This window comes from Brassica oleracea, chromosome C1 (genome assembly GCF_000695525.1).
Source record: "Brassica oleracea var. oleracea cultivar TO1000 chromosome C1, BOL, whole genome shotgun sequence".
NCBI lineage: Eukaryota > Viridiplantae > Streptophyta > Magnoliopsida > Brassicales > Brassicaceae > Brassica > Brassica oleracea.
The window spans coordinates 3,154,708-3,168,201 of record NC_027748.1 but is presented as its reverse complement, the minus strand read 5'-3'; the positions used below and the strand labels follow the sequence as shown (position 1 = coordinate 3,168,201).

Below are 13,494 nucleotides of genomic sequence, written 5' to 3'. Positions count from 1 at the left end.
ACCTCCCCTTGATACGACAAGACTGCTGCATAGTTATTCATTCAAAATAAGTGATCTGAGACCAACGCAATATCAAATCAAACACACCAGAGACGAGACCTCTCTCGATTACCTTAGAGAAGAAACGCATCATCTTTCCTCGTGTCGAATTGAAGAGTCTAGGGTTTTCGAGATTGGGGATCTTGCTTCCAAAACTAATTTGCTATTTATGCAGTATATTGAGTTGTTTTGGGCCTATTTTTAATGATGGGCTTATCGCCCCCTCATTCTTTCTGAATCCGCCACTTCCTCATTTTGCACGTAATTAAATGCACATTTTAGATTTATTTTGAACTGTTTGCGTTCATTAATTATTAGATAAAATTTATGATAACACAAATAATCTGTATTGTATCTTTAGTATATAAAGCTTACTTCTTTACTAGTTGCTCCAGCTATCTCTATATTAGCTTCATCAAGTACAACAAAAGTTGGAAAATCATTTACACCAGCTACTATTACTTCTATTTTTGAAACTGAGAAATGATTTTGTTTTATACATCAACATTAATATAATTCAATATATATATATATATATATATGTAAATGTTCTCTTATTCTCGTTGTTGATAGTTAAGCTCTCTGAAACAACATCATACAGAGTCCCAGAAGCTCCAGCATTTTCTTGACAACCAAAACTACTACCTCCTACAAAAATAAAATTACTTATTAAACAATGAGGGGATCATCAAGATGAGTTGTCAAGACAATTCCCAAGCAGAATATATCATCATCATAATATCAATTTAAGGAATGTAGACCCAAACTGAAGCCTAACCATGATTAAAGATTTTCGGGTCAGAGTGGCGGCTGTATATATGGACAGATACCCTTCCACCACCTCCACCAGCATAACCATCACCTCCAGACGCACTTATACGGCCATTTCCTTCCCTGTGGCATTAACCAAAAAAGTTATATTCAGAGATCAAATCTAGAACCAAAGGAGCTATTACAAATTCTATCAACCCATAAAATAGGGATAGCACAATACAATACATGGAGTGGTTTCTAACTATAAATGTAACTAAAACTCTCATTAAAAGTTTGGAGCTTTCTAATATTAAGTTCTCACTATTCACTAACAAACAAAACCAAAGTGGATTCAGAAAAAAAGGCAGATGCTAAATGCAGCAATAAATAAAGGTCTAAGCTTTCTAAGCTTTCTAACCTTAGACCTTTGCATTAAGTTACCACCAACCACCAAATATGGAATCAGAAGTGTAATAACTCTTTGTTTATCCTTTTTCCTTAACATCACTAAACCAACGCAAATCCTAAAATAATCAAAACTCTCTCCCATTAAAGAAAGAAGATTAATTAAAGAAAGAGTTTACATTTTGTGAGCCATGACGAAGATGCTGCCGCCGGACCCACCACTTGCCCATCAGCTAAAACGCTGCCGTTTAGCCCCCACACGCCCTAACACCTCCATCCATGTATTTGTTGTATGTTTGGATTCATGTACTCTCTTAGTCCTCTTTTGATAATAATAAAGATAAGATGTTATAAAAAAAAAAAGATTAATGCATACACACAATATTTAGCTTTACTTTGTATTTACCAAATTTTTACAAAGAAAGTATAATTGTTACATATTTATTTTGTCTTATATGTATTTGAAATTGTCATATTTGATTCTTTTAATTTCATATCTGATAGTGTTATATTAAGATTTAGGTTTTAATCATAATAAATATTTTGATGAAATTAAAATAATAATAAATTTTATTTTTAGATATAAGAAAAAGAGAAATAAAGATATACAACTTTAAAATATTTTATTTATTAAAATAAACATATGTAGATCTAAAATATTAGATATAGTTTCTACTTGATGAGTTGCAATAATAATTAAGGGCGGTATTATGACGCTTTATTTAGTTCAGGTCATATTTGATTAACTTAGATAATATAGTTTCCAATTAACAAATATAGTGTTTCAGAAAATGTCAATATTATTTGAAAATATTATTAGCGATTAGAAATACTATGACCATTTTGATGTGTGAAACTGTGAATAGGAAGAAAAGTTCAGAAGCTGTAGTTGCCTGATACTGATAAAAAAGCTATACGTTATGCTTGTGGCGAAAATTTGTTTCTTTAATCATTGTTTGTCTGATTGAAACTTGACCATCTTGTTACTTGAAGATGGTGTGCGTTTATCTAAGCCCAAATATAACAGAAACATGTAAGAATTAAAAGACACAACCATGAAGCAGTTCATCAACAGAAACATATAAGATTTAAAGACACAACCATGAAATAGTTATTACAGTGATTTGCACATAATGTGTTCATCAACAACTGCAAACAAAGACGAAACAGAAACAAACAGACGCAACCAATTACCATCACTTTGTTTTCTCTTTAAGAGAGACAGTCCACTTGACCATCCTGGGCTCCATTTTCACATGTTGGAAACCTTTAACGGAGCGCTGAAAAAAAAAGAAGAAAAATTATATAATTTTAAAAATGAAAAAATACTAATTAAGTTGCTGTTTGTGAATTTGAATATAGTTTTTGTTAGTGCATTAAGTTAAAGGGTTGACATGTATTTTAACTGAATAACAAAACACTTTGTATGCAACTATATGTATATTATATGATTTTGAGTTATTTACAACATAAATATTATGAATAAAATGAAACAGATAAATTAAAAATATAAGGTTAAATACATAAGTTCAGTTATCTTCGGATATCTATTCGAATTCAGATATTACACATTCAGGTCAGTGTATTCAGGTCAGTGTATTCAATCTTTGCTAACTCAATACCTGCTCAGATATTTTGGTACTTCAGCTTAGATTTCGGTTCAAGTTTTCGGGTTGGGTTCGAGTTTGGGTATCAAATAAGATTTAAAGACAAATCATGAAATAGTTGTTAGAGTGATTGGCAGATAGTACGTTCATCCATGAATGCAAACATAGAAACAAAATAACCTACTTCAGCTCGGAATTTGGTTCGAGTTTTTTGGATTGGGTTCAAATCCGGATATCAGATAAAATTTAAAGACACAACCGTGAAGTATGTAGTTATTAGAGTGATTGGCAAATAATGTGTTCATCAACGGCTGCAAACATAGAAAAAACAGAAACCAAAAGACGCATCCAATTACCATCACTTCGTTTCCTCTTTCGTTTCCTCTTTAAGAGAGGAAGTCCAGTTGCCCCTCTTGGCCTCGATTTTTTCCAGACGTTGCAGACCTTTAACAAAGCGCTGAAAATAAAATGAGAATGAAGAATTATATAGGAAACAAAGAATGAAAGAAAATTAAGACTTTAACCCAATCCTTTTGAAGGTTATTTACCTCTTCATATTCCTGAAGCCCTTTAGAGACGGGGCTTGTTGTCACACCACCTGAAGAAGAAACCGTAACCGAAACCGAAACCAAAACCAAGCAAACAGGTTTCAATTTCACGAAGAAAGAAAAATATATAATAATGATAATAAAAAAGCTTACAAACCACATACCGATCAGGAATCCAGCACCACCAAAGGCCGCTATAAAGCAGTATCTATAAATTTTCGAGACAGCTAACAAACAAAAAGTTGATTCCAACGAGAATTAGAAACAACAAAAATTGACTAAGGAGAGATTTTGATATGCCGATAAATGAGATACCTTTCTGATCACTCACGGATGAAAAATCACGATACTGCAACCTCCCCTTGATACGACAAGACTGCTGCATAGTTATTCATTCAAAATAAGTGATCTGAGACCAACGCAATATCAAATCAAACACACCAGAGACGAGACCTCTCTCGATTACCTTAGAGAAGAAACGCATCATCTTTCCTCGTGTCGAATTGAAGAGTCTAGGGTTTTCGAGATTGGGGATCTTGCTTCCAAAACTAATTTGCTATTTATGCAGTATATTGAGTTGTTTTGGGCCTATTTTTAATGATGGGCTTATCGCCCCCTCATTCTTTCTGAATCCGCCACTTCCTCATTTTGCACGTAATTAAATGCACATTTTAGATTTATTTTGAACTGTTTGCGTTCATTAATTATTAGATAAAATTTATGATAACACAAATAATCTGTATTGTATCTTTAGTATATAAAGCTTACTTCTTTACTAGTTGCTCCAGCTATCTCTATATTAGCTTCATCAAGTACAACAAAAGTTGGAAAATCATTTACACCAGCTACTATTACTTCTATTTTTGAAACTGAGAAATGATTTTGTTTTATACATCAACATTAATATAATTCAATATATATATATATATATATATGTAAATGTTCTCTTATTCTCGTTGTTGATAGTTAAGCTCTCTGAAACAACATCATACAGAGTCCCAGAAGCTCCAGCATTTTCTTGACAACCAAAACTACTACCTCCTACAAAAATAAAATTACTTATTAAACAATGAGGGGATCATCAAGATGAGTTGTCAAGACAATTCCCAAGCAGAATATATCATCATCATAATATCAATTTAAGGAATGTAGACCCAAACTGAAGCCTAACCATGATTAAAGATTTTCGGGTCAGAGTGGCGGCTGTATATATGGACAGATACCCTTCCACCACCTCCACCAGCATAACCATCACCTCCAGACGCACTTATACGGCCATTTCCTTCCCTGTGGCATTAACCAAAAAAGTTATATTCAGAGATCAAATCTAGAACCAAAGGAGCTATTACAAATTCTATCAACCCATAAAATAGGGATAGCACAATACAATACATGGAGTGGTTTCTAACTATAAATGTAACTAAAACTCTCATTAAAAGTTTGGAGCTTTCTAATATTAAGTTCTCACTATTCACTAACAAACAAAACCAAAGTGGATTCAGAAAAAAAGGCAGATGCTAAATGCAGCAATAAATAAAGGTCTAAGCTTTCTAAGCTTTCTAACCTTAGACCTTTGCATTAAGTTACCACCAACCACCAAATATGGAATCAGAAGTGTAATAACTCTTTGTTTATCCTTTTTCCTTAACATCACTAAACCAACGCAAATCCTAAAATAATCAAAACTCTCTCCCATTAAAGAAAGAAGATTAATTAAAGAAAGAGTTTACATTTTGTGAGCCATGACGAAGATGCTGCCGCCGGACCCACCACTTGCCCATCAGCTAAAACGCTGCCGTTTAGCCCCCACACGCCCTAACACCTCCATCCCCACCGTCCCGCCGCCACGTCCACCGTAGTCAACCTCATTACTCGTGAACCCACCTCTGCTACCATTAATCTCCAGCTTCTCGAGAGACGACCAACCGTACACATCACCACCCCACACATCCCCGGGAAGCTTCACCGTCGTATCGTACAAACAGCAAGCACCTCTCCCACCGTACCCTCCACCGGCTCCTTCCACTCCCTCCGGCGTCCCACTCGCCCCGAAGGCGGCTCCCTGCCCAATCCGGTGGTGTCCACCGCCTAGCCAACCGCGAAATCGGCGTTTTCCGCCGCGAGACGGAAACTCCCGGCGATAACCGTCGAGTTCTCGGCCAACGAGAAGTTCCCGGAGATGTTGACCGTAACCGAACACCCTGGAATGTCGCAGACCAATGTGACGCCAGGCAAGACGTCGAGGTTGCCTTTGCCGGAGAATTTATTTTTACTTTTTATGAATTGTGCACCCACCCGAAAAACATTCTAGATTCGCCCCTGGTATAGATCTGAGTAAGTATTTTAGGAGAATAATTATTGGGAAAGCATATTAAAAGATACAATTGTACTCGGTAACACATGCGAAACGTACAACACAAACAACAATTGAGTTGTTGTTTTCTTAAAGATAGTGTATAACATGTTTCCCATAATCACCCCAAAGAGTGCAAGTCAAATTTGAAGCACTACAAAAAGAGACAAACAAACCAAATCAAATTAATAGAATGAAGACATTAATAAAAAACATTTGGACAAATAATTACTCTCCTAAAATACTTACTCAGATCTATACCAGGGGCGAATCTAGAATGTTTTTCGGGTGGGTGCACAATTCATAAAAAGTAAAAATAAATTCTCCGGCAAAGGCAACCTCGACGTCTTGCCTGGCGTCACATTGGTCTGCGACATTCCAGGGTGTTCGGTTACGGTCAACATCTCCGGGAACTTCTCGTTGGCCGAGAACTCGACGGTTATCGCCGGGAGTTTCCGTCTCGCGGCGGAAAACGCCGATTTCGCGGTTGGCTAGGCGGTGGACACCACCGGATTGGGCAGGGAGCCGCCTTCGGGGCGAGTGGGACGCCGGAGGGAGTGGAAGGAGCCGGTGGAGGGTACGGTGGGAGAGGTGCTTGCTGTTTGTACGATACGACGGTGAAGCTTCCCGGGGATGTGTGGGGTGGTGATGTGTACGGTTGGTCGTCTCTCGAGAAGCTGGAGATTAATGGTAGCAGAGGTGGGTTCACGAGTAATGAGGTTGACTACGGTGGACGTGGCGGCGGGACGGGGGGGATGGAGGGGTTAGGGCGTGTGGGGGCTAAACGGCAGCGTTTTAGCTGATGGGCAAGTGGTGGGTCCGGCGGCAGCATCTTCGTCATGGCTCACAAAATGTAAACTCTTTCTTTAATTAATCTTCTTTCTTTAATGGGAGAGAGTTTTGATTATTTTAGGATTTGCGTTGGTTTAGTGATGTTAAGGAAAAAGGATAAACAAAGAGTTATTACACTTCTGATTCCATATTTGGTGGTTGGTGGTAACTTAATGCAAAGGTCTAAGGTTAGAAAGCTTAGAAAGCTTAGACCTTTATTTATTGCTGCATTTAGCATCTGCCTTTTTTTCTGAATCCACTTTGGTTTTGTTTGTTAGTGAATAGTGAGAACTTAATATTAGAAAGCTCCAAACTTTTAATGAGAGTTTTAGTTACATTTATAGTTAGAAACCACTCCATGTATTGTATTGTGCTATCCCTATTTTATGGGTTGATAGAATTTGTAATAGCTCCTTTGGTTCTAGATTTGATCTCTGAATATAACTTTTTTGGTTAATGCCACAGGGAAGGAAATGGCCGTATAAGTGCGTCTGGAGGTGATGGTTATGCTGGTGGAGGTGGTGGAAGGGTATCTGTCCATATATACAGCCGCCACTCTGACCCGAAAATCTTTAATCATGGTTTGGCTTCAGTTTGGGTCTACATTCCTTAAATTGATATTATGATGATGATATATTCTGCTTGGGAATTGTCTTGACAACTCATCTTGATGATCCCCTCATTGTTTAATAAGTAATTTTATTTTTGTAGGAGGTAGTAGTTTTGGTTGTCAAGAAAATGCTGGAGCTTCTGGGACTCTGTATGATGTTGTTTCAGAGAGCTTAACTATCAACAACGAGAATAAGAGAACATTTACATATATATATATATATATATATTGAATTATATTAATGTTGATGTATAAAACAAAATCATTTCTCAGTTTCAAAAATAGAAGTAATAGTAGCTGGTGTAAATGATTTTCCAACTTTTGTTGTACTTGATGAAGCTAATATAGAGATAGCTGGAGCAACTAGTAAAGAAGTAAGCTTTATATACTAAAGATACAATACAGATTATTTGTGTTATCATAAATTTTATCTAATAATTAATGAACGCAAACAGTTCAAAATAAATCTAAAATGTGCATTTAATTACGTGCAAAATGAGGAAGTGGCGGATTCAGAAAGAATGAGGGGGCGATAAGCCCATCATTAAAAATAGGCCCAAAACAACTCAATATACTGCATAAATAGCAAATTAGTTTTGGAAGCAAGATCCCCAATCTCGAAAACCCTAGACTCTTCAATTCGACACGAGGAAAGATGATGCGTTTCTTCTCTAAGGTAATCGAGAGAGGTCTCGTCTCTGGTGTGTTTGATTTGATATTGCGTTGGTCTCAGATCACTTATTTTGAATGAATAACTATGCAGCAGTCTTGTCGTATCAAGGGGAGGTTGCAGTATCGTGATTTTTCATCCGTGAGTGATCAGAAAGGTATCTCATTTATCGGCATATCAAAATCTCTCCTTAGTCAATTTTTGTTGTTTCTAATTCTCGTTGGAATCAACTTTTTGTTTGTTAGCTGTCTCGAAAATTTATAGATACTGCTTTATAGCGGCCTTTGGTGGTGCTGGATTCCTGATCGGTATGTGGTTTGTAAGCTTTTTTATTATCATTATTATATATTTTTCTTTCTTCGTGAAATTGAAACCTGTTTGCTTGGTTTTGGTTTCGGTTTCGGTTACGGTTTCTTCTTCAGGTGGTGTGACAACAAGCCCCGTCTCTAAAGGGCTTCAGGAATATGAAGAGGTAAATAACCTTCAAAAGGATTGGGTTAAAGTCTTAATTTTCTTTCATTCTTTGTTTCCTATATAATTCTTCATTCTCATTTTTTTTTTGTTTTTGTTTTCAGCGCTTCGTTAAAGGTCTCCAAAGTCTGGAAAAGATCGAGGCCACGATGGTCAAGTGGAGGACTTTCTCTCCTAAAGAGAAAACCAAGTGATTTTGTCTTTAAATCTTGTATGGAATTTGTTTAGCTTCGAGTCAATAAGTTTGTTTATCACTCCTCCAATCCACTAAGACTTAAAAGACATTATTCAGGGTTCAATTTAGAGTTTATGTCATGCATCCAATGTGATTCTCTCTGCTCATTTAGAGTCTATAAACAACCAATACTTAAACATCGTCATCAAGTTTCAATGATTTAAACAATGTAAAAAGAAACAACTGCAAATCTCCAAGGAGCAATTACTACATTAGCTTTATCTGTAGCACGCAACTACAGCATCTGAACCTCTTCTTACTCGTTGTTTCACACTTCAAAATTGTCATAAAGCCATAAATACGATTACTTTTTGTGCTGTGTTTTTTACTTTTTACTGTTTTAACTTCACATACCGACTAATAAAGGCGCATCTTCATTATGTGTAAAACAATAGTAACGTTATGTGTACATGCGTTTGTTAACTGTGTACAACAAACCTATTTGGTATGTCAATATTTTAATATAAACACCAAATACTGTATGTACAAGATCCGCGCAAGATATTATATATAAACTATTTTTAAATATTATATATTTTTTTACATATTGTGAAATAATAAATATGTATTGAATAATTAAAAATTTAGTAACTATTACGTATATAATTAAGTTGGTACAATAAATTTTATTTATCCAAACAAACACTTTTTTCTATTTTATATGTTAAAAAAATTAAGTTTCAATGATATTAACATAGATATATAGTCCATTTTTAATATTGACATCTGCTAAAAAATATTTTATACTCATATTATTTTTGATCGTTTGTATTTTTTTATAACAAAAATTTTAAATCAATGATAACAATAAAAAATTTATGGGATGTTTAATAGTTTTAGTAATTTATAATTTTAAAAACATTGAATGCAAAGTTTAAAATCTAAATATTAAGTTGTCAATAATTGTTCAAAATGTTTATCAAAAATTTTCAAATCAAATTTGAAATTAAAATACTTATGTATTTTATATGGTATATAATTTATTTTAAAAAAATATTAATATGCATATATATAATATTCTTCCTACTTATGTAATTTCGTAATCATTTGTATCTTGTTATAACATAAATTTTAAACCATGGATCACAAAAATTTCAGTGTGAGATTTTTAACAACTTTAGTCATCTATATTCGTTTTTTAAAATTCAAAATATAACATATACGAAAAAATCTAAAATTTTATCATATAGTTTATGTGGTTGTTTAATTTATTTTAAAATGAATTAAAAATAATAGAAAATAGACTGATTTTTATCAAATCTTTATTATTCAAAATCATTAATTGTTATATAGTATACTTTAGTCACATTAGGTAATTCTGTGATTTTTATTTAAGGAAACAATGAAGAACATTTATGATTAATTTATGGCTAGTTTATTAAAAAACTTATTATATATTAATATGTACAAACATATTTTTCTAAAGATTTTAAGAATGATTGTGGTGATGACATGTGGCTACAAAAATATGTTGTAATGTTTCTCTTTTAATATATAGGGGATTATTTGAACGGATTTTAGTCCTCCACCTTTCCATAGCATGAATTCATGATATTATTCTATGAATTTATAGTATTAATCAGTGGTAATCAAGAATAAAATAAACATTACTAGACTTTTTTGGTCAAATACACTGTTTAGTTTTCAACGATGGGTTATTATTTTCTTTCGACCAGAGGATAGAAAACCAATATTTATGTTTAATTGTTAATTTCACACTGACCAAAAATACTATGCACTTAATGGCAGATACTTTCCTTTTTGTTCGTTTGTTAACTGTATAAATCTGTAAAATAAATAGTACTATTAAATAAGCATCCGTTGACCCCAACAACATTCATCACTAGTAGAATAACTTGATAACGAAGGCAATAAGTATGCATTAAACAATAAAAATGGAGCTTTGCTTGTGGGGAAACCTGATTTTGTCCGCCCTGATTTTGTCCGCCACACAACTGACCAAAATCAATTAAATAACATTATTTCGTTCACTTGGTTAATTTCATTGTAGGAATCAATTGGGGCATGAAGGAACATTACGCAATAAAAAAAAAAAGAGCGTTGCTTATAAAACAACGAGTTCTAAAATGCCACTCATCTCATGCACCACGACGCTTAAAACAACGAGTTCGAAAATGCAACTCAACTCATCTCAATGCTGGTCTCATTCTTCTTTCCTGCTAAACAATGGAGCAAACATATGTTAAAAATTTCATACGTATGTGATAATTCATTAACACACATTTGATAGTAATTTTCCTTTTTAAAATTTCCTAAATGTTTTTGTAAAAGCTATATGAAAGTAATTTTCCTTTTTAATAAATCCTATTCCCATTTCCCCCTTTTCAAATCATGAACAAAGAGGATTGTAAAAGAAAAACAGCAGTTTACAAAAATATCTAAAAACAATGATATAATACAAAATATACAAGAAATTGTTTAGTAAAAATCTTAAATAAAATGAATTAAAAAATAAGTAAATATTTTTTTTCTTTTTTTAAAAATTCCTAATCAAAAGAGAATTGTAAAAACAATCATGTTTATAAAAATAACTAATTTTTAGTGGGAGCCTCATTGGTTAAGTAATTTGGCTAAGGGTTAATGTTTTTATAATTTGAGGTTTGAAGTTTGAGTTTTAGAGAAGGGGAATTATCTATTTAATGGAGAAAATGGTATATGAAAATTTCAGCATTGTGTAAAAAGTATGATTGATATAAGACCAATTTTTCTTTTTGGTTTTAGAGAAGGTGAATTATCTATTTGACAGAGAAAACGATATATGAAAATAGGGATGCGAAGAGATTAATAACTGATTTATAGTATGTTTTGAAAAAAAAAATATTGTATCTTATTAGGATGAGTCATATTTTTTCCCTGGAAAAAAAATAAATGGAAGTAAAATTTGAAATGTAATTGATATGAACTTTATACTAAATGGATTAGGTAGGCCCGGCCCAGTCCAGTATAGTAATATATTAGGACGGAATCCCCCAAAACATATCTGGAAAAACCCTGAGATTCTCTCTTCGATTCCGAGTGACGAGGAAGAAGGGACGAAAAAGAAGCGGCGAAGATGTTGCGTGCTTTAGCGAAGGTAATCGAGTGTACATTTGATTGTATCTTGCTCTGGGTGTCTCTGTGTTTGATTGTTTAGATTTTGCTCTGGATTTATGTTAGATTCTTTCTATTGTTGTCTCTTGTCTGATATTTTGAGAATGAACGAAAATGCAGCATGGGAGGAGAGGTTTTGCTTCCATTGCGTCTCCGGTTCCTCCTCCGGTTCCTCCTCCGGTTCAGTGGCTTAAAGCTTTTAAAGCTGCAACTGAGCATCTAATTTTGCGTGGTCTCGTGAGTGGTTGCGGAGCGTCTCCTTGCTGCGCGAGGGTTGTTTGTTGCTTCGCCAGAAGATCTGAACAGCTGAAGAGGAAGATCAATCTGGTGCACTACACTGCAGCCCCGTTGCCTCTCAAGACTTTTGTCTGGAACGACAGCGCTTCTTTGATGCAAGCGTGTGTCAACATTTCGGAAACCTACACCACAACCTTGTTCACTGTTGTGATCGGTGTCGCTGGCCTTTCATTCACGTTTGGGCTTCGTGACTACGACCTCAAGGGAACTGAGCTACGATTCTCTGATCTCGAGGCTGCTCAAGCGCTTATGGTTTCCCTCCAGTCAGGCATAACTACGGAGTTCAACATCTACAAACAGCAGACTGGGGAGCTTGACAACCAGATGGTCGAGATGAACCTCCGGATCGAGAATTTGGAGCAAAAGCTTGCGGCTTTGTCCAAATGATTATGAAAGGCAGAGACTTTTTACAGTTGATGTCGTGTCTTTAGTTTCTATATGTTTCGGTTGATGAACCTGTAATAATTACTACTTCGTGGTTGTGACTTTTAGATCTTGCATGTTTCTCTTTTATCTGGGGCTCTTAGATAACGATCCACCTCTCCCAATACTCTTATATCTGTTAGATCAATCAAAAATATTTACCAAAAAAACATCCATGCTAGCTAGAGATTTTTTATTTTAACCTAGAAAATCAATATAAATAGAGTGATGTTATTCTTAATTTTTTTATACTTGTTTGATTACATCTTGAAAATTCGGTCCAACCGTAGCTCCTAGGCAAAATACATTTTGACGTGCTTCTACTAATCAAGCAGACAGAAACAAAAATAGCGTTCCTACTCATCCAAACGTGAGGATAAACTAAAACTCTTGCTTTCACAGCTCGCAGCTGGATCAAGAACGGTTCTTGCAGTTGGACCAGGTAGAGACAATAGTTTCCTTTTAAAAAAACTTTTGTTTCTAGACGAAGCAGAAAAAATACATGTGTTGAATGAAATGTTGTTTCTAAAAATGTTCGTTACATTTTGGTCCAACGCAAGGAATCAATGATCAAAATAATATAGTTGTTTCAAGCCTTCAACGCTACTATGATTTGAGGCTTTTAAAACTATCCTTACATTTAATTTTTTTGATAATTGTGAACTCTGTATTAGTCGGCCTTTAATTTCCGTAAACAGTTAGCCATTAAAACGCAGAGAATAGTAATATCTCAACTCGGATATATGCTGATGTTTTACATCTTCATGTGACTGGTTAACACTTAAGAACCATCATTAGCTACTATGCATATCATTTGGACAAAAAAAATATACAACTTATGTTTCGTTTTTACAACGGGGTAATAAAACTGTAAAAGTAGGAAGTGAAATTTGTTTCATGTGGTTGCTTCCTCCATTGCTAAAGCATAGTATATTGTCATTCTCGACACAGTTAGAAAATTTATATAGCTTAAAAGGCTGCAAAGGGATATGAGTGACAACACAAAAAAATTATATTTATACGAAAACTTCCAATGAATTGAATCAACCAACGGTGGTCGACATCTTTGTTGGTTTGTGTACTCTGTGAAAATGGTTAATGTATTTTTTTTTGGGATTCACCTTCCCTTGTGTTTAAGCAA

General features: G+C 34.5%; 3 protein-coding genes and 1 long non-coding RNA gene across 9 annotated transcripts in view; 2 read left to right on the top strand and 2 right to left on the bottom strand.

The window, feature by feature from the left end:
* The window catches only part of LOC106317640, a 6,247-nt gene extending 2,259 nt beyond the window's left edge, over positions 1 to 3,988 (bottom strand). For 2 of the 6 annotated variants that reach the window (XR_001265184.1, XR_001265191.1), the window contains exons 1-3: positions 3,819 to 3,988; positions 3,668 to 3,731; positions 3,517 to 3,579 (exon numbers count right to left, since the gene is read on the bottom strand). This is a non-coding gene — a long non-coding RNA (uncharacterized LOC106317640). Of the gene's footprint in view, positions 1 to 2,218; positions 2,478 to 3,160; positions 3,262 to 3,352; positions 3,403 to 3,516; positions 3,580 to 3,667; positions 3,732 to 3,818 lie in introns of those variants that run through there. The other 4 variants (XR_001265186.1, XR_001265188.1, XR_001265194.1 and 1 more) reach the window with 4 other exon arrangements.
* A 1,144-nt stretch (positions 3,989 to 5,132) lies between these two features.
* LOC106329114 (ctenidin-1-like) lies at positions 5,133 to 5,658 on the bottom strand. The gene is made up of 2 exons (XM_013767709.1): positions 5,648 to 5,658; positions 5,133 to 5,553 (listed from the first exon to the last, which is right to left on the bottom strand). Exons 1-2 carry the CDS (start codon positions 5,656 to 5,658, stop codon positions 5,133 to 5,135), a joined length of 432 nt encoding a protein of 143 aa, XP_013623163.1.
* Positions 5,659 to 5,982: 324 nt separating this feature from the next.
* LOC106329104 (glycine-rich cell wall structural protein 1-like) lies at positions 5,983 to 6,508 on the top strand. The gene is made up of 2 exons (XM_013767697.1): positions 5,983 to 5,993; positions 6,088 to 6,508. The coding sequence occupies exons 1-2, from the start codon at positions 5,983 to 5,985 to the stop codon at positions 6,506 to 6,508; spliced, it is 432 nt and encodes a 143-aa protein (XP_013623151.1).
* Positions 6,509 to 11,521: 5,013 nt separating this feature from the next.
* Positions 11,522 to 12,443, top strand: LOC106342784. Its single transcript, XM_013781821.1, has 2 exons — positions 11,522 to 11,616; positions 11,754 to 12,443. Exons 1-2 carry the CDS (start codon positions 11,596 to 11,598, stop codon positions 12,315 to 12,317), a joined length of 585 nt encoding a protein of 194 aa, XP_013637275.1. The 5' UTR covers positions 11,522 to 11,595; the 3' UTR covers positions 12,318 to 12,443.
* Positions 12,444 to 13,494: the final 1,051 nt, after the last annotated feature.